General features: G+C 37.8%; 1 protein-coding gene across 1 annotated transcript in view; it reads left to right on the forward strand.

Annotated features, from left to right (window-relative positions):
• Window positions 1-23,205, forward strand: part of Rgs22 (regulator of G protein signaling 22) — a 92,617-nt gene that overhangs the window by 7,775 nt on the left and 61,637 nt on the right. Inside the window, exons 3-9 of the mRNA XM_042672904.1 lie at window positions 278-340; window positions 12,296-12,517; window positions 14,146-14,231; window positions 14,775-14,943; window positions 18,551-18,668; window positions 21,009-21,615; window positions 22,904-23,065. Of these exons, the coding sequence (XP_042528838.1) occupies window positions 278-340; window positions 12,296-12,517; window positions 14,146-14,231; window positions 14,775-14,943; window positions 18,551-18,668; window positions 21,009-21,615; window positions 22,904-23,065 (1,427 nt within the window). The remainder of the gene's footprint in view (window positions 1-277; window positions 341-12,295; window positions 12,518-14,145; window positions 14,232-14,774; window positions 14,944-18,550; window positions 18,669-21,008; window positions 21,616-22,903; window positions 23,066-23,205) is intronic.

A 23,205-nucleotide genomic window follows, 5' to 3' on the forward strand; every position in this document is an offset into this window, starting at 1 on the left:
AGTTTCATTTTGGTGTTGTGCTACATTTTTCATGTGTTTGGTTTTCTGGTTAACTATGCCAGCAAAGTCTCTTATGAGTATGTTCTATTCTGTTTTCTAATTCCTTCCTTCCAGAGGCTGTATCCCTTGTATTAGGTTTATAATGAAGATTCAAAGTTGGCTAGAAAAACTTTGAAGATCTACATGATAACACATCAATAGAAGAATTAGAGAACAATAGTCATTAAAAAACAAATCTTAGCTTGATTATAAAATTGTGATTTTATATTTTTTACAGGAAGATTGTTTGGCAACAGATGACTTCCTTGTGGACTACTTTAATGAATTCCTAAGCCTTCCAGTGAGTGTATTAGTATGTTCTATTAAATATATTACCAAATCAAAATATTATAATCACTTAAATTACCTTATAAGGCCAGGTGCCAGAGGCTCACACCTGTAAACCTAGCTACTCAGGAGACTAAGATCTGAGGATCGTGGTTCAAAGCCAGCCCGGACAGGAAAGTCCACGAGACTCTTATCTCCAATTAACCATCAGAAAACTGGAAGTGGCATTGTGGCTCAAAGTGGTAGAACACTTGCCTTGAGCTGATGAGCTAAGGGACATGGCCCAGGCCCAGAGTTCAAGCCCCGTGAACAATAAAAAAAATTACCTTATGAGACAAATTTATCAGGAATAATATAATTTTTCTAAAAGATTGCTTGAGGAATTTTGGTAAATTTATAACTTTTTATAGAATTTTTCATTTGGAGCCGGGAGCTGGTGGCTCACACCTGTAATCCTAGCTACTCAGGAGGCTGAGATATGAGGATCGTGGTTCAAAGCCAGCCCGGGCAGGAAAAGTCTGTGAGACTCTTATCTCCAATAAACCACTAGAAAACTGGAAGTGGAGCTGTGGCTTAAGCGGTAGAGGGCTCGCCTTGAGCTGAAGAGCTGAGGGACAGCGCCCAAGCCCCACGACCTACTCACCCCCCACCCCCCAAAAAAAGAATTTTTCATTTGGGTTTGAATCTCATTTAGAACTTGAATTGACATTAAAGGAGAATTTGTATTTAGAGGAATTAAGGTTTGTATTGATGACAAATAAGATTCAGAACATTGTTGTTTATATAGCACAGGTAGATGCCAGTTAATAAAGTTTGTGCCTTAGCAGTGATGGCTAGAATATTAAAGAGTAGTTTGGGAAACATGAGAGTTTATAAAAGGGCTTATATTGTTGTGTTGTATGTAAATTATAGGCTAATCAGAAATGGCAGTTAAGGAAAAGAAAACATTTTTATTACATGCTATAAAAACATGAAAACCTTTCTCAATAAAAGTTTTACTAGGGCCAGGCACTGAGGCCAATGATTGTAATAAAGAGTTACTTGGGAGGTAGAGATTGAGAGGATTGTGGTTTGAGACTAGTACTGGCAAAAGGTTAGTGAGACCCTATTTCAACCGAAAAAAGCTAGCATTTCCCAGGCACCAATGGTTCATGCCTATAATCTTAGCTACTCTGGAGGCTGAGATCTGAGGATCATGGTTGAAAAACAGCCTGGGCAGGAAAGTTTGTGAGATTCTAATCTCTAGTTAACCACCAAAAAACTGGAAGTGGCACTGTGGCTCAAGTGGTAGAGCACTAGCTTTGAGCTGAAGAGCTGAGGGACAGTGCCCAGGCCCAGAGTTCAAGCTCCATAGTCAACCAAAAAGAAAGCTAATCATGGTGGCATACATCTGTTTTCTTATCTGCGTGGGAAACATAAAATAGGAGAGTCATGGTCCAAGCTGGTCTGTACAAAAACATGAAATTCTATTTGAAAAATAACTAGAATACGATGACTTGGGCATGACTGAAACCGTAGAGCACCTACCTGGCAAATACAAAGTCCTGAGTTCAAGCTCTTCCTATATTGCCGTCCATTTGGAATATAAAGAAGCCATAAATAATTTTTAAAGGAGTAGACCATAAAATGTTAATCTTTTAACAGTGTCTTTTGAAGGGTAAGTACTATCCTGTACTTTCTTGCCTATTAGTTTTTGCATACACATATGTGCACATGTATGGTGATTTTTCTTCCCTAAAGAAATTATACTTTCTCTTCCATTTTGCACAGCTAAGCTGGTCGTTATAAGGATTAGATTGATACCAAGTCACCTCCTCTGTTTCCAGATACAGATCTGAGGGACACTACAGGATATTCAGGATTCTTATTGGGTCTGACTCTTAACTTCCAACATTCTGTTTTTTAAAAAACAAACAAACCTGGAAGTGCCAGATGCCATTGGCTCATACCTGCAATCCTAGATAATCAGGAGACTGAAATCTAAGGATCACAGTTCAATGCCAGCTTGGGCAGAAAAGTCCATGAAACTCCTAGCTCCAATTAACTAGCAAAAATCTGGAAGTGGAGCTGTGCCTTAAGTGGTAGAGTGTTAGCTTTGAGTACAAAACTCAAGAATAAAAGGATAGCCAGGCCCTGATACACAGGACACACACACACACACACACACACACACACACACACACACACACACACACACACACACACACACACACACACACACACACACAGAATCTTAAAATTGCCAGAGCCTTTCTTTCCCATATTATACAACCTTCTTTAGTTCTGGAAGATCTACTATTCCTCCCTAAGAAGTATATTTTGTAAATGTTTAAAAAGAAAAATCTGTATATCAGTCTAAAATTTCAGTATGTCCACATTTAAATTTCAGTGTTTCAAGATTTGAAATTATCTCAAGTTGGTATGATTTGCTCCAGAAAATAAATACCCTACCTTTCTTTTTCAAGTATCTATTTTAAATTATTGAAATAATATAATAGTAACAACATTTACAAAAATTATGTGAAAAATTCAGCCATAATCTTACCAACCAGTCAAAACAGGCATTACTATTTTTGTTTATTTTCTTCCAGGCTTTAGGTCAAGCCGCAGTGAGATACTGTTGAACCCTATGGAGTCATGGTTCTCATTTCTCCCCAACACACACTCACAGTTTGGTTCTTTCATGCATCCCCTGCAGCCCCTCCAGGCTCTTTTCTGTCTTTTCAACTCCTGTCTTTATCTCCCTTCCTCTCCTTTTATTTTTAGTTCTCTTTGTATCTACATTCATTTGCATCTACTATGTAGACAACCTATTATTCATTCTCCATACCACTAGACAGGAAAAAGGAAAAAATTGTCAAGGGCTTTCAAAAAAGAAACTGGGGCAACAGGGTACTGGTGGCTCACACCTGTAATCCTGGCTACTCAGGAGACTGAGATTGGAAGATCGTGCTTGAGAGCCAAGCCTGGGCATGAAAATCTGTGAGACTCTTATCTCCAATTAACCACCAAAAAGCAGGAAGTGTAGCTCTGGCTCAAGTGATAGAACACTAGCCTTTATAGCCTTTAACAAAAATGCTCAGGGACAGTGCCCACGCTGAGTTCAAGGTCTAGAACTGGTACACACACACACACACACACACACACACACACACACACAAATTAGGGGCAAAGAGAAGGAATGATGAATTCTCAAACCAAGTATCTGGCTCAATTTTGAAACATATTGGTAATGTTTGGTTTATGAGCACTTAGTGAAGAATTAGAAGCCAGAATGGGTTTACGGAGAACAAATGTGCCAAACTAAGCTCTCTCTTTGGATAGTTATAAACTGGCATATTAGAGTATTGTAAATTTAGTGTATTATGATTTCAATAAAGAATTATAAAAATAATAAATTGAGTCATGTTACTTCCTGCTGTGCTCAAAACCCTCTCATTATACTAAAGATAAATTCCAGGATCCAATATGATCTGGCTCTTGCCATCTCATGATCTTTATTTCCATTTTCCTTTGTTAATTCTTTTCTTAACTAGCCTTCTTCATGTTTCTGAAAAATGAGTATGCCAAGTATATTCAATGTTTTCAGCCTGGAATGCTCTTCTGTGAAATATTTGTATCACTTTCCCTCTGACTTAAATCACTTCTGTTCAGAAAGCCTTTCCCCAACCCTATCTAAAATAATATCCCCAACACATGCTTTGCTTATATTGCTTTTTTTTGTCCCCAAAGCCCTTATCATTATCTGTGAAATTCATTTTCAAATATTTGAACTGGTTCACTAACTATAACCAGTAGGGGTTGATTCTTAATAGCCTACAGATTGAACTCCGCATTCCTTTGTATGGAATTTAAGACCCTCTGCAATTTGGCCTCAACATAACCTTTCTAGCTTGATCTGTAGCTTCATACTCCTTATGTCACTCTGCAAACTCTTTTCAGTCTCTTCTAACCCAACTAGCCCACCTTGACCACATTTGGAGCTCCTATGTTTATCCCTAATTATTTCATAGTAACCAGGAGTAAGACAAAACTATTTGATTCTGGACCTTCCACTCAGTAGCAATGTGATTTTTAGAATCATCACTCACTTAAATTTTCTAATTCATTCTATATGAAAACAATGTATCTTACAAAATTGTTATGAAGTGAGGTAATACTACCAACTAGTGTTTCTTTTTCCTTTCCCTTCACTAACTAGACCATCTCATCTTTCATTCCTGAAACATAACTGGCAATCATTCTTTAATTGCATTGGTGGATGGTTGTCAATCTAGAGGATAATGTTCTGTGCTACACAAGTGTCTCATTGACTTTAAAAATTATTTTTATTAGACTTGCATGAAAAATTGTAAGAAAACCAGTATTTTTCCAGTTTAGGGTCACTCAGTAAATGGTAGGGTCCACCTAAGGCTGCATGGCTCAGAAAGTTTAGATTGTCCCATTGTACTTACTGATGTCTACAAAACTAGCAACAGAGGAGGAAAGTGATAACTACTCTGGTCTCATTTTAATCCTGATATGTATTATGAAGTGAGCTAAACCAAACAAAGCTGATATATTTTTAGGGTATATTAATAGAGTTATATGGTCAAGATCAAGAAAAGTATTAGCCTAGAGCATAGAAAACATTCTGTTCTTGGTGCTATATGTTAAGAATTACTCTGCCAGGGCTGGGAAGGTGGCTCAGTGGTAGAACGCTTGCCTTGCATGCATGAGGCCCTGGGTTTGATTCCTCATCACCACATAAGCAAAAAGAAAAAAAGCTGGAAGTGGCGCTGTGGGTCAAGTGGTAGAGCACTAGCCTTGAGCTGAAGAGCTGAGGGACAGCGCCCAGGCCCAGAGTTTAGGCCCCATGACCGGACCCAAAAAAAAAAAAGAAAAAGAAAAAGAAAAGAATTGCTCTGCCAAAGCAGATTCAGGGAGCTTCAGCCTGGAAACACTCAGGAAACCATGTCAGATGAGGAAGGGTTGAAAGAAGTGTAAGTGTTGAGCCTGGCGTGGGACTGGATGGCAGGGAGCAGCCTTTTGAAATAATTTGAGGACTTGATTGAGGGAGATTGGTTAACATATTATGTGAATGTATAAGGCAGAACTGGGACCACATTTATGATTTTTAAGATAGCTTTCAAACTATAAGATGGGCTGGTTTATAAAAGCGTAAATAGCATGTGATTGGAGATATTCACGTAGAGAGTAGGAAATCACCTTACAAGAATATTTTATGAGGAAGATTATCTATTTGTCCACTTGTCTGTGTCTATTATCTTTCTACCTATCTGTAGTGCAGAAATTGAACTAAGTAAAGAAATTTTGATTACTTTTTTGTTTATTGTCTGCTCAGAGTTACATTATAAATTTCTTTTTTTTTTTATTTGTTTAATATGAGATAGGGTGAGGATGAGGGTGAGGTTTAGGGTGAGAGTGATGGTGAGGGTGAGGGTGAGAGTTAGGGTTAAGTTTAGGGTGAGGGTTTACATTATAAATTTCTTGAGCAAACACAGATCTCTTTTTTTCTGCACCTCCCCTAAATTATAGAACAATTTCTCTTTTTGTTTTCACATTTTCCATGTAAGTTCCTTGAAATAACCAAAAAAGCATTCTAATCTTTTCACCTGCTTCCTCTCTTCTCCAACCTCCACCTCCCACCAGAACCATTTTCAATGTAAACTTGAGAATGTAGACATAAAATATAGGCTATATAGATTTCTGAGGATTCAGAAAACTTTTCCACATCTGTAATGACAAGGGTTGTGGTAAAAAATGGGCTTAGGAATTGGACTTTCTGGCTTCTACTCTATTTCTTTCCATTACATGATCACACCCTTGGGACACACTGTAAGATCCAGAAACTGATGGCTGGTAGCCTGCCTCCATGTTATTTTTTGATGAGGGGAATCCAGGACAGTTGCCGCTATTATAAATGATTATGGCACTTTCCAAATCCTAGCTTTCGTAACTTCATTCTGTTTGTTCTTGTGCCAAGTTCACATTCAGATATTGTTTTCATTTGGTGTCTGGGAGGTTTTTTTTTTTTCCTGTCAACTCTTTATGGACAAGTGCTTGCTTATTAAGTTTTCTTCTGTGCTATAGTGTGAAAATATTTTTTTCCTTTTGGTTTTGTTTTGTGTGTTCTATGCTCAGTGACTGTTGTGGGATTGAGTAGAGGAGCCCACATAGATTTAGGTTGGTCCTCTGTGGGTGGTTTCAAATGTTTGTGACATTTATAGTTTGCAGAAGCTGAAGGGGTGGCCTGTTCTATACCCTCCTTGCAAGGATAGGTATGTCATGTGTTTGCCAGGCCATGCTTAGCTATGTTCTTCTGGAATTTTACCATAGCTTCTTTTTTTGGACTGATTCTCCACACTTTTTTTAAAATCTGTAAACTGTTAAATTTCTTGCAGCTTTATGAAAGAGTTATATGTTATATGGATTGTGGGATATGAGGGAGTTGGAGGGAAGAGAGGAGCGAGACAGAGAGGGAAAGAGGAGAGAGAAATGGGGAAATGAGTGAGATGGGGAAAAGATATGGAGGGCTTGATAGTCCCTTGCCAAACTTCAAATAGTCAGAGATTTACAGAGATTGATTTTTAAAGGTGTTGATGGAGTTCCAGGTAACTCTTAGTATTGTTATATAGGATGTTTTGATACATCTTGTACTTCCAACATAAAACACTCAAATTACCTAACATAACTCATTTTATTAACTAAGGACATTTTCTATACATTTTGTGTGGCACATTGTTCCTTCCATCTCATTGGTGGCTGCCTACTAAACAGTTTACAGTCAAACATCTAAAATGACAATAAACACAGATTAAAAGAAGTTGTTATTGGTAACTGACTCGTTATATTTAACTAGTCAGATGGTTTTTATTCACTGACAAGGATGTATGTTTAAAATATAGATTTGGAGCTCAATTAGTAAAGACAGAGCTAGAGTGGAGATGAACATGTATTAAATTAACCTAGTCATTAGTTTTTAATTTAAATACTGTTCAACTAAATAATTTGGCACCCAGTAAGTTTCAGTGTAGCTGGGCTGGCAGTTTAAACACATCACTAATTATTCACAGGTTTTTTTCCCTCCTCTTTTCAAAGAAATGTGGAACCAGCAATTTATTGTGGTAAAAATATTTTCATGCACTTGCTTTTTCTGTGAAAATATTTTTCGCACATGGATGACTAGTACTACAAAGTTAGCTTTCACCACCTTCAGCCAATTCATTTTAGAACATTTGGAAAATGATACCCTTGAAATAAGAAATTAAGTAAGGGAAAGGGCAGGCTGCAACATACTGAAGAGGGAGGGGTGGGTTTAGGCACAAACTGAAGATTTTCCCCCCTATCATATGATTAAAACCTGAGCATTGTTTAAATCAGCCTACTCAGCTTTTGGGAGAAAATAGTTCCTATTATTCAGTTCTGTCTCCCTCCCCCCTGTCTTTTATTTAGAAGTTTGGTAAATGGTAAAACCAAAGGATTTGATGGTAGGAGATACTCTTCTGAAGCAGGCAACAGGAATTTACATCATAATGAAAGGGCAGGGTCTTTCTCCCAAGTTCGGAACATAGATGGACATCTGCTTATATACCATGAGTACACAGGACAGTCAGCATGAGGGAGTAGATGGAATGTGGACTTTGGAGCTTGTCTCAATGTGGACTCTTCTCTCTTTAGCTAATAATTCCTCACCATCATTCTAAAGCAATGAATCTCAACTGTTAAGTGTGCATTAGAATTACTTAATTACAGCTTGTTAAGGTTGAGAATGCTATGTCCCATCCAGTTTCTGATTGGGGGGAAGGCCATAAGAGTTGATATTTCTTACAAGTTCCTAGGTGATGGTGATGTGAACACTGAGACCACTGGCTCAAGAGAATGTAATGAGAGTGTGGAATGCCAGGTCCGTGATGAACCAGTCCCGTGCCTTTCTCTCTAAGCTTGTATCTTTTCCTCTCACATATTAAAATTTAATAGTGACATTATATTTATAAATTGACATGTTGAAATGAAACCCCTCTATACAAGTACTTACATATAAGAAAAATTAAAACAATTAATGCCAGACTGTTTACAGTTCACTAAAATGTCCCATTGCAATGGCAATTTCTTTTGCTGCATTTCTTTCTCTCCCTTATCTACCTGATAAATATTCATTCTTTATCAACCAACTTCAGCATCCTACTTTCTCTATTCTTCTTCCTTAATTTCTTCTTCTCTCCCTCCTCCTCCTTCTCTGCCCCTCCCTGCCCCGGCAGGGATTAAGGTCTTACCTTAAGATACTTGATTCACTTTGCATACTGGTATTAGAACTAAATGACAGAGAGACATTCAATTTCAATATTGTGTAGATATCCAGTTTTCCCTGAACTACTTGTTGAAAATACTACTTTTGACAGATATTATAACTGCATAGATTTATTTCTAGATCTTTTATTCTGTTGGTCTTCATGTCTGTTTTTGTCAGCACCATGCTGTTTTCATTACTATGGTTCTGGGCTATAATTTGAAGTGGGGCATTGTGATACCTTCAGCATTGGTAAGCCTTTGCTTCTAAAATGGTGTATAAACCGCTATAGGATGGTCCTATCTATCTTAACCTATTTCAAGTCTTTCTCCTCTGTTAAACTCTTCTATCTATAGCTATTCTAGTTTGATTACAACTGCATTGAACTTATATGAGTTACCCATAGATGCCACATTTCTGCCTCTGTGCCTTTACTAGAAAAATCTGAATTAGTGAGAGTGTAGCCTTTGAAATAAAAACACTATATGTTTGAATCTCTGCTCTCCACTAACTTCATGGAGTTGATACTTTAGCACAAGGCCTAGCATAAACTGTTCAGTACATGCACATTAGTTTTCTTATATGTGAGGCAATATAATGAAGCAGGGATGAGCTGTCTTTTGGACAAGACAGACTCATTTCTAGAGCCCTTATCTAGCATGTCATGGCTCTAAATCCATAGCTTATTACTTGGCCATCTCAAGCATTCATTTTCTGTAGAAAACTACCTTAGGAGGGTAGAACGGTTCAAGATAGTGCATTTAAGGTGCCATCACATACCCAGCCCAGGACAGATGTTCCATAAGCTAGTTATTATCTCCTGTCATTTCTGCCAACTGTATCTGAACTAATTAATACCACAAAATAGTTATAAATTCATTTTATAGGGGCTCAGAATAAATATTACAGTCTAATTTTTTAATCCAGGTATTTTTTACTTGATTAGTAGGATATTTTTTCTTTTTCCATTGAATTGTTAGTGGACATTCATTGCTTTGGATTATCACAACTTTGTGTTCTATTGGCTACCATATTTGAGAGTAGGAGGCACAAGAAAAAGAAAGGAAAACAACAAATTAAAGATGAAACTGGCTCACTTGTTCTGTAGATTCTCAGAACTAAAAGAAATCAGTTCCAGATGGCCATTTACATTACAGTGCTTCCTTCCCCCACCCTATTAATATTTGATATACATTTTCTGCCACATTTAATTTATTTCCTTTTCCCAAACCAGATAAATTTGGTCTCTGAGAGCAGCACTCTTTTATCTCTTTAGTCTAGTAGTAGTATAGTTTGGGGATATTTATGAAATTTAGATGCCTGTTTGAGTTCCATATTTAGCAGACAGATACAGGAGACAAAAAATCTACTTATTAAAGACAACTACACAATTTATAGATAATTATTCATACTTAATCATTGAACTCTACTTTTAATTTGGGGGCAAGTAAGTCTTAGCTCTGGGGTTTCTATGGAGATATTCATCTCAAGCTCTGTGAATTTGATTGAGTGATTGTTGGTACCAGGGCTTGAACTCAGACTTTCTGTTCTCAGTCAACTTTTATACTCATGACTAGTGCTCTTACCACTTGAGCCATGCCTCCAATCTAACTTTTTTTGTTGGTCATGGGGCTTGAACTCTGGGCCTGAGCACTGTCCCTCAGCTCTTCAGCTCAAGACTAGAGCTCTACCACTTGAGCCACAGTGCCACTTCTGGCTTTCTGGTAGTTTATTGAAGATAAGAGGTTCTTGGCTTTTCCTGCCTGGGCTGGCTTTGAACTGTGATCCTCAGATCTCAGCTCCTGAGTAGCTAGGATTACAGGTTGGGAGCCAATGGCACCCGGCTTTCTAGCTATTTTCTTTCTTCTTTTTCTTATTTTACTCTTGGTGCCAGTCCTGGGGCTTGAATTTAGGGCTGGGCACTGTCTCTGAGCTTTTGTGTTCAAGGCTAGTGCTCTGCCACTTGAGCCACAGCTCCACTTCCAGGTTTTTTGTGGTTAATTGGTTTCATGCGCTTCTCTACCTGAGCTGGCTTTGAACTGCAATTCTCAGATCTCAGCCTCCTGAGTAGCGAGGAGCATAGGTGTGAGCCACTAGAGCCTGGATCCAATCTAGCTTTTTATGGTGATTAATTGCAGATAAAGCCTGTCAGCCTTTTTTTTTTTTTTTTGTCCTGGTTGGCTTAGAATGAGTAGCTATGATTACAGGCTTGACCACTGGCCTTGGCCTGTCCATGCATTTTAAATGCCTTAGAAAGGCAGACAGATTTTAGAGATTATTTCGATATATTAATTCAAATACATTTTTATATATTTCTAGCTCCATCTTACAGTGACATCCTGCCATTTATTATAACTGTCGTGTATCTAGAAATCACTTAATAAAACTTGAAAGAAGCAATGAACACCCATAGAGAAGTGTTTGATCTTGTCTACCATTTGATTAAACATATATGAATTATATGAATGAGTGGTCTGTTCACTTGGTACTCTAAAATGAGTGAATATTTTGGAAAAGGGACCTGATTGTGGATTAGGAACATTAACTTCTTTGTTTGATTTTCATGCTGGTATTGGAGCTTGAACTCAGGGCCTGAATACTTAACCCATAGCTTTTTCATTCAGGGATGGCATTCTACCATTTCAGCCACAGTTCTACTTCTGGCTTTTTGCTGATTAATTGGAGATGAGAGTCTCACAGACTTTCTTATCCAGTCTTCTGAGCAGATAGGTTTACAGGAGTGAGCCACTGGTACCTAGCTCACCAATTAGGTCTTAAGCAGATTAAATGCCTAAAGGTAGGGCTGGGAAGGTGGCTCAGTGGTGGAATGCTTGCCTCACCAGCATGGGGCCCTGGGTTCGATTCCTCAGCACAACATAAGCAGAAAAAAACGGAAGTGGCGCTGTGTCTCAAGTCGTAGGGTACTAGCCTTGAGCTGAAGAGCTGATGGACAGTGCCTAGGCCCAGAGTTCAAGCCCCATGACCGACAAAAACAAAACAAAACAGAAAAACCTAAAGGTGTTCAATGATTGACCTGAAGTCAAAGATCTATTTATTAACAGACTGGAATTTATTAACAGGCTGAAGACTCCTGACTGTTGTATACTATCTAGTTAGCATTAAATAAAAGTTGGCAGCATTTAGTAATTACTGAGAAAAGCTCAGACATATTATTCTCTTGCAGTCCTTTTTGTCACAGTATGAGGAATGGTGTTGAAATAGTTTTAAATGAAGAACATATTGTGCTTAGTTTTCTCCTTTTGGGGAAAAGAAATTGTTTGCTTTCATGATTCTTGGGAATAAAGCAGATAATGGGAGTATTATTTCTTTGTTCATTCTTCCCTAGTAATCCACTTCTTCAACTGCCAAGATGGTAGCATGGTTTCATAAAAACAAGGTTTATATTTTTCTCTAGATTCAAAGAATCACAGAGGTAAGATGTTTATGCAAAAGAAATTTTTTCTTTAGCTTATATTGACACCTTATGGTATAAATTCACTGATGGGGGAAGAGTGATTGGATCTAACATACCTCTAGCCAAGGGATTTCAGAGCTCCTAAAAAAGAGGAAATGACTAAGCATACAAAAGTAAAAATGTGTGTGCATATATAAACATCAAGTCTTCCTTAGAGATAGTGGATTTGAGTTTAAAATTTCTTTCAATTTATTATCTTACAGACATTTTCAGAAGCAATTAGATTTAATATGGATTATGGAGTTTTTGAAATAATTAACGAGGCCCCACAACTTTTAGAAAAACAACTGAAAAAAATTCTTCTAAACCAGCAACCTCGAAATCCCATCTATGATGTTATAAGGAAAGGAAAGAATGAGGTTAAACCTCTTCAAATGCATGTCCACAGTGAAGAGGAGACCATCAATGTCAACTACAATATTATGGTAAGAAAATATAGTTGAGTTTATATTTTGCAAAATAGAGAAAGCATCTGATGAAATTAATGTGAAAGTCCTTGGGCTTCTCTTTCCAAAGATTAGGTATATTATTGTGCTGTACTTACTACTTACTACCTTAGTTCATAATTAATAGCCAAATTGGATCTAGAAGTTTTCTTTGATTGGTTGGTGAGAACAAGTGGATGTTTTTGCTGGGCCAGAGGAAACTATTATCTGCCCAGTTTTCCAACAGTAGGAGCCTAGTGTCTTTGTGCCACATGGTGCGCCTTTTGAACATTTGTAAACACCATCTTACCAGATGCTATAGCATAGTTGTGTGACCACTCACTTTTCTCACTGGGATCTGCCATGATCTGTGTGTTGACTCTAATGCCACGGTCACAACACAACTCTTCATGTAGCAGTTGGTCTATGGAAGCCATGTAAATGCAGACACATTTACCTACCTGACATATGTATTTTGTTGGTTGTTTTTACTTGTTAGTAGCATTTATCTAGGTTCTGACTTTTTTTAAATCTAGGGAAAGTGAATATAAGGTGAATAAGTCAATATTAAGGTGAATGTTTTAGGATGAGTAGTATCTTCATAAACACTTAATAACTTTGTATCGGATGCATAACCACAGGTAAAATCTAAATTCCTTAATTTTTTTCCCTACAATGAAATTCCTGCCTACTTCTTCAACCTTCCTCCTTCCATTCCTCAAATACATCCTCAGATGAAATACTACTAGATTTTTTTCCCCTCTACTCACGCCTGTGCTTCCACCTAGCTAGTTATGTTTTAGGTCAGATCAGGGCATGATCTATAGAAAAATTTTCTTGGTTTGGAGTCCCAAAAAGCCTACACTATGATGCCTCTACTGTAGATTAACCTCGCTATCTCCAGGAGAGTGCTGGGGGATGTTAAATATTTAACAAAAAAAATCTAAAACTAGAATAGGGTCCTTCAGTGGCCTTGGTGAGCTGAGTTTTCTTGGTGATTCTCTTTCTGTTTGTGATTATTGTTTACTCATTTTATAGCAGCAAAAACACTAATGCTAGCTAGGAACTGGTGGCTCATGCTTGTAATCCTACTAACTCAGGAGGCTGATATCTGAGGATTGAGGTTTGAAGCCAGTCCAGTCAGGAAAGTCTGTGAGACTTTTATCTTCAGTTAACCACCCAAAAGCTGGAAGTGGAGCTTTGGCTCAAGTAATAAAGTGCTAGGCTTGAGCAAAAAAGCCCAAGGACAAGACAGTGCCCAGGCTCTGAGTTCAAGTTCCAGGACTGGCGTGCACGCATGCACACACACATACACACACACACACACACACACACACACACACACAATACTAAAGCTGAATTCTTCCCCTGCATTTCTCCTTTTTCATAAGTTACAAAATTTTCTGAATTCAATTTGCTAATCTGTGAGTTGGGAGTGATAGTTGACCCAGAGATGTAGAGAGGTTTTAGGGGCAAGAATGCCCTGACTCATATTTGTAGCTCAGCATCGTTGTTGTCTCTTGTAGAAATAGAAGTTCCTAGTGATAGAGATCATGGTTAGGCATCAATTGTCCTGAAAGATGATTTTCTTTGACTCTCTTTTTCTTTTTTTCACTTTCTCCCAATAGTGTCTCAATCGTGAACAAGGTATCAAATGGATCAAAAAAGAAAGACTTCCAGCTTTCCTGGAAAGTGATTGCTATTTTGAATACAGGTATTGTAGTTTCATCAACATACATATTTTTCCATGTATGTTTTTCTTTCACCTAAAGCTATTTTTCTGTGATTTCTTAGCAAAATTCTATTTCAGCTATACCTCTTTCATCACTGTACTTTTAAATCTACCTTTAAATTATCTTCAAATTAAGTTACTAATATTATAATGATAGTGGTACTATCAATGATAGTGTCTATCAATGAGTAAAGTATTTGTTAATGTGATGCCAAAAGGAATGTCAGCACAGGGCTGAGGTTTTTCTTTATGTACCATAGCTTTTAAAGTATAAGTATGTATGTTCTCAAATTTTACCAAAGTTTAAACTTTCTTAGAATATGCATTTTTTCAATTACAATAAACTAAAAATGATTAATCAATGAATAGTTCTAGGAGCTGCTGTTACTTTAGCAGAGCCTAAGGGAATCATTCTACAGAGTTAGGAGAGAGTTGCTTAAATCTACAAATTCAAACTTTAGCTTTTGTTCTCCTAAGTTCTACCATACCTGAAACATTATAAAATTTGTGATTTCTGAAATGCAGGTTAGCCAAACTGGTCTCACAAGTAAGATGGAGCAAGTCAGGTATGAATTTTACAATAGGTGCGAATTTTGCTCCCTGGCTCCTAAGAAAAACGCCCAGTCCACAGCCTTCCCTCACTGACGAAGATGATCTGATAATTATGAAAAAGTTCTACCTTTCTCTTGGTGAGGTAAAAGTGTTATTATCTTTTTCATAACTTGGCATGTCAATGAAACATCATTTCAGAGGTATGAATTTCATTTGTAGCTCTTGAACAAGGAAAACAATGTAAAATACTTCTCAGACACAATTAGGAATTATTCTGTAATAGGAATATAGTTATGCTGACATATTGGCTCTGTACTGTTTCATCTGAAATACAATTAGAAGTATTATTCTCATGTCTGAAGTAACAGAAGCAAGATTGAAGAACACACTCAGAATCACCCAAGATACAAGGATAATCTGTTTTATTCCGAAATTGTTGCTATTTGGATTCAATTAATTTTGTACAGAAAGATGGCAAATTGAGTTTTCTGTGTTGTTTAGATAATTACTTACTAGTAAAATTCATTAGAGTAATAAAAGACTATAAGATAAATTTGTCCTCTGTGATGCACAAATGTTGGGTCATACAAGTACATTTGGATAGATGTGACCTAGAGCCAATGGTCTTTCTTGGTTGTCATAGTATAGTGAAGCCATTACCTTCACTGTACTGTGGTTCCACTCTAACTCAGAAGTCCTTGAGATCTACTCATGAAAGTCACTCCAGGGTGTCTCACAAAGAAAAGAATCTCACAAGGTGAAAGTTTTAGCAAGGATTTATTTTAGTGTGGCAAGTTTGAAGTAGAGAAAAATAGAAAAGGAGAGAGAAACATTTGCTTCTTCCCAGGCTGGAAATGGAGATAAAGACTCCACAACATATTCCTCACAGATGAGTGTATATGAAATAAGCAGTGACAACTATGTGGCCTGTATGCTGTTAGTCTTAATCTCCATCCATGACAGACCATCTTTCTGCTGAGCTAGGGCATGGCTCCAAATTCTTTTTAACAGAATACTGCAGACAGCTGATCAAATATGTCATACAAGAGGAAACCTCTTTTCTATCTGTATTAGAATGGATACTCTTAGGTTACTTGAACTGTTTTTTCTTTTCGTTTTGTAGTTCCTAATCAGTGTGAGCAATAGGTGTTTTGATAATATTCATCAAAAGTGTTAAAATATTTTACCACTTCCATTATTTCTGCTGAATAATTTTTAGTGAGGTACTAAAGGGATTTTTTTCCTTCTGTCTTATACTTATTTTTTTAAATCTGTTTTTTATTGTAAAAATACTGTACAGAGGGGTTACAGTTACATGTGCAAGGTACTGAGTACATTTCTTATCAAGCATTGTTGCCTCCTCCTTTGTTTTTTTCCCCTACTATCCCTTTCCTCCCACCTCTACAACTACACTCCCCCCTCTCCCCACCCTCCTGCTTATACTTATTTTTAAGTATTATTTTTTCTCTTAATTTATACCCTCTATAATTGTCAGGAATGTCATAAAAATATGTACTGATGGTTAGGACCAATAAACATGTCAAGGGAAGATCAATCCGGGGAATTAGTTCTGGCTGCTTACATGTGAAGTTAATAAAACAGTAAAAAAAAAAAAAAAAAAAAAAAAAGACAATTGTGAATCTGGGAAGCAGAGTTTTGTGCTCTGCTTTGGTCAGCAATAGCCCAAGAGTTGGAGTAGAGAAGTACTTCATGGTTATGTGACATACTTCTTTCTTTGTGATCAATTAAAAAGTCTAGATTAAAATTTTCTTTCTATAATTTTTTTTTATTTAATTTTATTTGTGAACATACTGTACAGAGGGGTTACAATTACATGGGCAGGATAATGCGTACATTTCTTACCAAGCATTGCAGCCTCCTCCTTTGTTTACCCTTCACCTCCCTTCCCAGCCTCCCCCCTCCCCCCCAATCCCAATCCTTCTCCTTCCCCCCCTTCCCCCCTCCCCCTCCCCCCCTCCCCCACACCGACGTGTAAAGCTCGTTTTGGACATGACAACTTGTACTTCTCATTGTTGCAACAGGTCCACCTGTATCCTTAAACAACTGGTTTTTCCCCATCTCCTCCACAAGTTATACTGACATCAAATATAGTGAAAGCGGGGGTTATACTGTGGGGGAGGGACATACAAAGCAACAAAGAGATAATCTTATAAATGCATTAGAAACACATGCATGAAAGAAAAAAACCTTAAAATACATATCTAAGGGTTCATTTTCCTGACATCACATTATCTGACCTTTTCCGCTTGACTCATACATATACTAGATATTGCAAATAAGGGAAACCATGGGACCTATGTTTCTTTGGGCCTGGCTTACTTCACTTAATATAATTTTTTCCAAGTTTTTCCATTTCCTAACAAATGGAGCAATGTCATTCTTTCTGATGGAGGCATAGAATTCCATTGTGTATATATACCACATTTTCTTGATCCATTCATCTACTGAGGGGCATCTGGGTTGGTTCCATATCTTAGCTATGGTAAATAATGCTTCAATAAACATAGTTGTGCAAGATTAAAATTTTCTTCCTACTATTCCTTTAGCCAATACACATTTCAGTGCAATTTTCTTTTTTTTATATAGAATAATTTTCTTTTACATATTATGTAGCATTAACTAGGGTTATAAAGGTTTATCTGTTTTGTGACTGGAGGAATACTGTAAATCTTTTATTTTTAGCTTTAAGTAGTTGTACAAAGAAGTTGCCATTCAACAAAGTAGTATATGAATAGAGTGAATATTGATCAATGTCATCCATTTCATCATTCTCCTCCATCCCTCCTAACCTCACTCCTTCATTCAATTTTCTTAATTTTGTAAAATATTCATTGAATTTTTTTTTTTTTTTTTTATCAGTCATTGGGCTTGAACTCTGGGCCTGGGCACTGTCCCTTAGCTCTTCAGCTCAAGGCTGCCTCTCTACCACTTGAGCCACAGCACCACTTCACCACTTTCAGTTTTCTGGTGGTTTATTGGAGATAAGAATCTCACAAACTGCCGAGCGCCGGTGGCTCACACCTGTAATCCTAGCTATTCAGGAGGCTGAGATCTGAGGATCACGGTTCAAAGCCAGCCCGAGCAGGAAAGTCCATGAAACTAATCTCCAATAAACCACCAGAAAACCGGAAGTGGCGCTGTAGCTCAAGTGGTAGAGTGCTAGCCTTGAGCTTAAGAGCTGAGGGACAGTGCCCAAGCCCAGAGTTCAAGCCCCATGACCCACCCCTCCAAAACAACAACAACAACAAAAAGAATCTCACAAACTTTCCTGCCTGGGTTGGCTTTGAACTGCAATCCTCAGTTCTCAGCCTCCTAAGTAGCTAGGATTACAGGCGTGAGCCCCAGGGGTTGGTTGCATTGAATATTTTTTCTGGTCTTGGGGCTTAAACTCAGGGCCTGGTTACTGTCCCTGTGCCACTCTTTGCCCAAGGCTAGCGCTCTAGCACTTGAGCCTCAATACCCATGTATGTGGTACTGAGGAGTCCAACCCAGGGCTTCATGTATGCTAGGCAAGCACTCTACCACTAAGCCACAGTCCCAGCCTCTATTGTATTTTATGAGTGTATTTCCACTCCTTTCCTCTCTTCATTCATCTGGTCTCTTCCCTTGATCCCACCATATTTCTGTTAACATACTTATGTATACTTGGCTACCACCCCAAAGTGTATATGATTTATTTTTAGATTAATTCTATCTTTTGTTAAACTAATATGACTCTTTCTCCCTAGGCCTCCTACACTCAAACAAAAGATTGGTTTTCACTAGCAAAGCAAAGTCAGCAAACAGTCTCCACCTTTGCCTTACCCTGCTCTATGTCCCACAGCAAAGTCACACCATCTGTTTCCGGTAAGCGAAAGAGATAGGCCAAAAATGACTTCAGAGCTCTTCTTCGAGTCCTTTGTTTGGTCTAATCTGTCAAGACAGAATAGTTGGGGAGAAAAAAAATCATCCACATCACCCCTGACTCTATTTCACCATCTGCTATTTTGTTCTTGACAAGAAGGTCTTGCTACATGGCCGAGGCTAGCCACAAAGTCACTGTGCTCTTGCTTCAACATCAGAGTGCTGAGAGTATAAGCTTGCACCACCACACTGGGCTCACTTACTACTACTCTTGGAGAACCAACTTGATAGAGCGAAAATGAGGTGGGGTTAAAATCCCATTGAAACATTTATTATCTCTGTGATTTTTTTGGGGGGGGGGTCAGGTCGTGGGACCTGAACTCTGGGCCTGGGTGCTGTCCCTCAGCTCTGCAGCTCAAGGCTAGCACTCTACCACTTGAGCCACAGCACCGCTTCCGGCTTTTTTTCTTTTTGCTTATGTGGTGCTGAGGAATCAAACCCAGAGCCTCAAGCATGCCAGGCAAGCGCTCTACCACTGAGCCACCTTCCCAGCCCTCTCTGTGATTTTTTAAAAGCATTTTTCTACTTGGAATCTCTCTCTCTCTCTCTCTCTCTCTCTCTCTCTCTCTCTCTCTCTCTCTCTCTCTCTATTAGATATGGGGCTTGAACTCAGGGCCTAGGTGCTGTACCTGAGCTTTTAAAATTTTTTTTGGTCAGTCGTGGGGCTTTAACTCTGGGCCTGGGCGCCGAACTCTTAAGCTCAAGGCCAGCACTCTACCACTTAAGCCACAGCACCACTTCTGGTATTTTGGTAGTTAATTAGAGATAAGAGTCTCACAGACTGTCCTTCCTGGGCTGGCTTTGAACCACAGTATCCTCAGATCTCAGTCTTCTGAGTAGTCAGCATTACAGGCATGAACCACTAGCACCTGGCTCACTGTTGTTAGTTTTTAGGTTATGTATTGATGTTTTCATTGCCATTTAACAAATGCATCTCGATGTCATCACTTCAACATCCTCACCGGCCTTCCATCCACCCCTTCCCTTATATTTCTCAATTCTGTGGTATATGCAATGAATTCTTGCCTGCATTCTCTCTGTGTGCCCTCTTTATTCTTCTACTCCTCTCTCCTTGCCCCCACCCTTCCCTCTTGCAAGTACCCATTACCTGGTACTTATTTTGTTGGGCTTTGATGTAGTCTTTTTAAAGAATTATACTATCTGCACTCTACATAGACTATATTATATTTCAGTTAATTCATTTTATAGCCCCTTGCTTACCACCCAGGGTGTTTACTTGTATGTATAGAGGCTCATTTTAGCTACCACAAATGAGAGAAACCATGCAACCTGTGTTTCTCTGGGTCTGGTTTTTTTTAAAAAAATCAGTCCTAGGCCTGGAACTCAGGGCCTGGGTACTGTCCCTGAGCTTCATTTGCTCAAGGCTAGCACTCTACCACTTGAGCCACAGTGCCACTTCAAGCCTTTTCTGTTTATGTGGTACTGAGGGATCGAATCCAGGGCTTTATGCATGCTAGGCAAACACTCTATCACTGAGCCACATTCCCAGCCCCCTTACTTTGTTTTTTTAAGCTGACTATTTTGAAAAGCAGATAAACTTCTGTTTGGGAAGCTTTTATTGGTGAGTCAAGCTCTGCATTAAAACAGAAGGAACATACTAGAAATAGAAATCATCAACTATGATATTGCTAATGAAAAACATCTATATATACTCAGAAGATTTCAGCTTAACAGTTTTAACTCTAATCACTGTGAAAGGCATTGGGAACTTCTGGGGAAGATAAGTCTGAATGCTGTATAATTGAACCTAAATCTAAGTGATGAGGGAGAAAAAAAAATCCTCCCTAATGGAAAATAGCTACGTAATTGTGTCCCTTGCTTTTTCAGAATATTAAAGTAGAAGGTAGAGAGTAAAAAAGCACACACAAAGAGAAAGGGTAGCAAGGTGGTGATGAGTGGAAATGCCTGCCTTGTCCTTTACTCCAGCTTCCCTCTTGTTTGGAGGATCCTGTGTCCCCTTCACAGGTTTACAAAGGCTCTCTTTTGGAGAAATTTGGTATTCCTATTTTCAATAACTGTTCAGTCATTTGCCACCCATCCCTCATGCTGTGTCCAGGGGAGACAACTAATGAATCCTGGCAGTTATTTCCCTTCTGCTTCCAAATGTGTCCGCAGAATCTTTCTGAAGATAATAGTCAATGCAGTCATTCTCCACGATAAACCCATATGGCAATGCTGTAGGTAGCATCTATTATATATATACATATATATTATAAAAATTGTATTCCTATCTAACTAATAGCATTTTATGATTTAATGCAGAAAGTTTTATCTTTGATGATGGAGTTCACCCCAGGACAAAAAAAAGACCACGTAACTTAATTTCACTGGAAGAAGAAGAAGAAGGGTCTGTTTGTGTAAAAGACACTGCTTCTCAAGCTCTTCTGAGAATATACCTTGAAAAGCAACAGAGTGAGATTGAGGAACACCTGGAATTACATTTCTCAACATGTGAAGAATTTTTAAACTCCTTTGTGGTCTTTGTTTTGAATTCAGCCATTCAGAAAATTACTGGGTTAGTTTTGGAAAACCCAGACTTTATAGACTTCACTCATGTAACACAAGTGTCATTTGATGATTGTTTTGAGTCTGCCCTTTGTCAAAAGTTAGTAGGTAGAGGAGTTCCAACCACAGATGAAAACCTAGAAGACAAACTAGGAAAAATAAGTCTAAGTTCAACAAGTGAGAGCATTGGACCTGAGAGCAGGGCTGACTGGTGTGTTTCTCACAGAACTTATGACATTGGTAATAGAAAGGAATTTGAAAGATTTAAGAAATTTATAAAGGGCACATTAGGAGAAAGGTATTGGTGGCTCTGGATGGATATCGAGAGGTTAAAAGTTCTTAAGGAGCCTGGAAGACATCAAAGGTATTTCTATTTTTTATTTCTTAATAGTTTTAGAAACAAATCATAGAATGTCTGTTTAGGTTTTTAAAGCATTGGCAAAAAGCTTAAAATAAACATAAAGGTATATAATTTATATTTTTGAATGAACAATAATAATAAAGTATTTTTATAATAAATTTTGATTCTGCAAGCTTTCTGATTTTATGGCTTCTGGGTAATAATTTTAATTATTTGGGTTTGCATATTTCATTCTGTTAACTTTAGAACTGCTCAAAAATCATTCTATGTAAGCTTTGTAATATTCCAATGATATAGAACTCTGCTAGAAAAAAAATACCTGGTATGTAACCATGCTTGCATAAGATAGATACTTATGCTGATTTAAGGACTTTTTTCCTTAGTAATCTACTTGGTTAACAAATTTAATAATCTTTGGTTAGATGCCACATACCTGGATATCTGAACAAGTTTTTCTGCTAGAGCACTCCCAGAGCTTCAATTGGCTCAGGTCTTCCATTAGCCAGCTCCATATGTTTTAGGTTAATGTAAGTCTAAGAATCTTAAGAGGACACTACTTTAGGAAGTTCTTACTTTTGTCTATAATTTCCTGATCTGCTTTAAAGTGGATCATTGTAATAGACTGTAATTCTCAGAGACAGGTTTGTCCTAGTTATTTTAATGATATACAAATCACAGAACTTAATAGTTACAAGATCAACCAAGTTACCAAACAGGTGATTATGATTGATCATGGGATGGTTACTACCAGGGACATTTTTTTCAAGAACCCTTAGAGTTTTTTTGAGAATCAATACTATAGTTTCTATTATTGGTATAATAAATGAACATGAATTTAGTGGCCTAAATAAACTGTTCTGGAGGTCCAAAAGATTTAGGTAACAAATTTACAAATTCTGAGATTAGGATGTGGGGCTTTGAAGACTACTCAGCTTAATTAGAAAACAACTTGAGAAATATTTTTCCTCCACAGAGACTTAAAACTCCTATAAATCAATGCTCATTTTGAGATAGTTTATTACTTATTTGAAACATTACTTTTTTTTATTGTGAAAATACCATACAGAGGGGTTACAATTACATGGGCAAGATAATGAGTACATTTCTTATCAAGCATTGTTGCCTCCTCCTTTGTTTCCCCTTCCCATCCTTTCCCATCCCCCCCCAACCTGACCCTTCCCCCTCCCCCCCCCCCAAAGTTGTAAAGTTTGTTTACAAGTCGTTATGTCGAAACATTACATTTGACTGGCGGAGTATTCTACCGTGTGTGTGCTGTGTAATTTTATTTCAGACATCTTGAGAAGATGAAAAAATGCTATCTTGTGAGCAGTGGAGAGTGCTACCTTTCTCCAGAAATCTTATCAAAATTGAAACTATTAGATGGAGCTCAGTGGACTGATGACCATTTAAAAAATATTCAAGTTGAGGTTGTAAAACCTTTACTTCTATATTGGTAAGAAAAACAATGAGAGTCAAATTTACTTCCATTTTTTTCTTAACCCACCTATGAATAATACCTTTATCTCTATATATTATCTATATATAGACCAATCTATCTAGATCTAGATCTATCTATCATCTATCTATCTATCT

The sequence above is a fragment of the Dipodomys spectabilis genome, unplaced genomic scaffold (assembly GCF_019054845.1).
Source record: "Dipodomys spectabilis isolate Male_0828 unplaced genomic scaffold, ASM1905484v1 ptg000783l, whole genome shotgun sequence".
NCBI lineage: Eukaryota > Metazoa > Chordata > Mammalia > Rodentia > Heteromyidae > Dipodomys > Dipodomys spectabilis.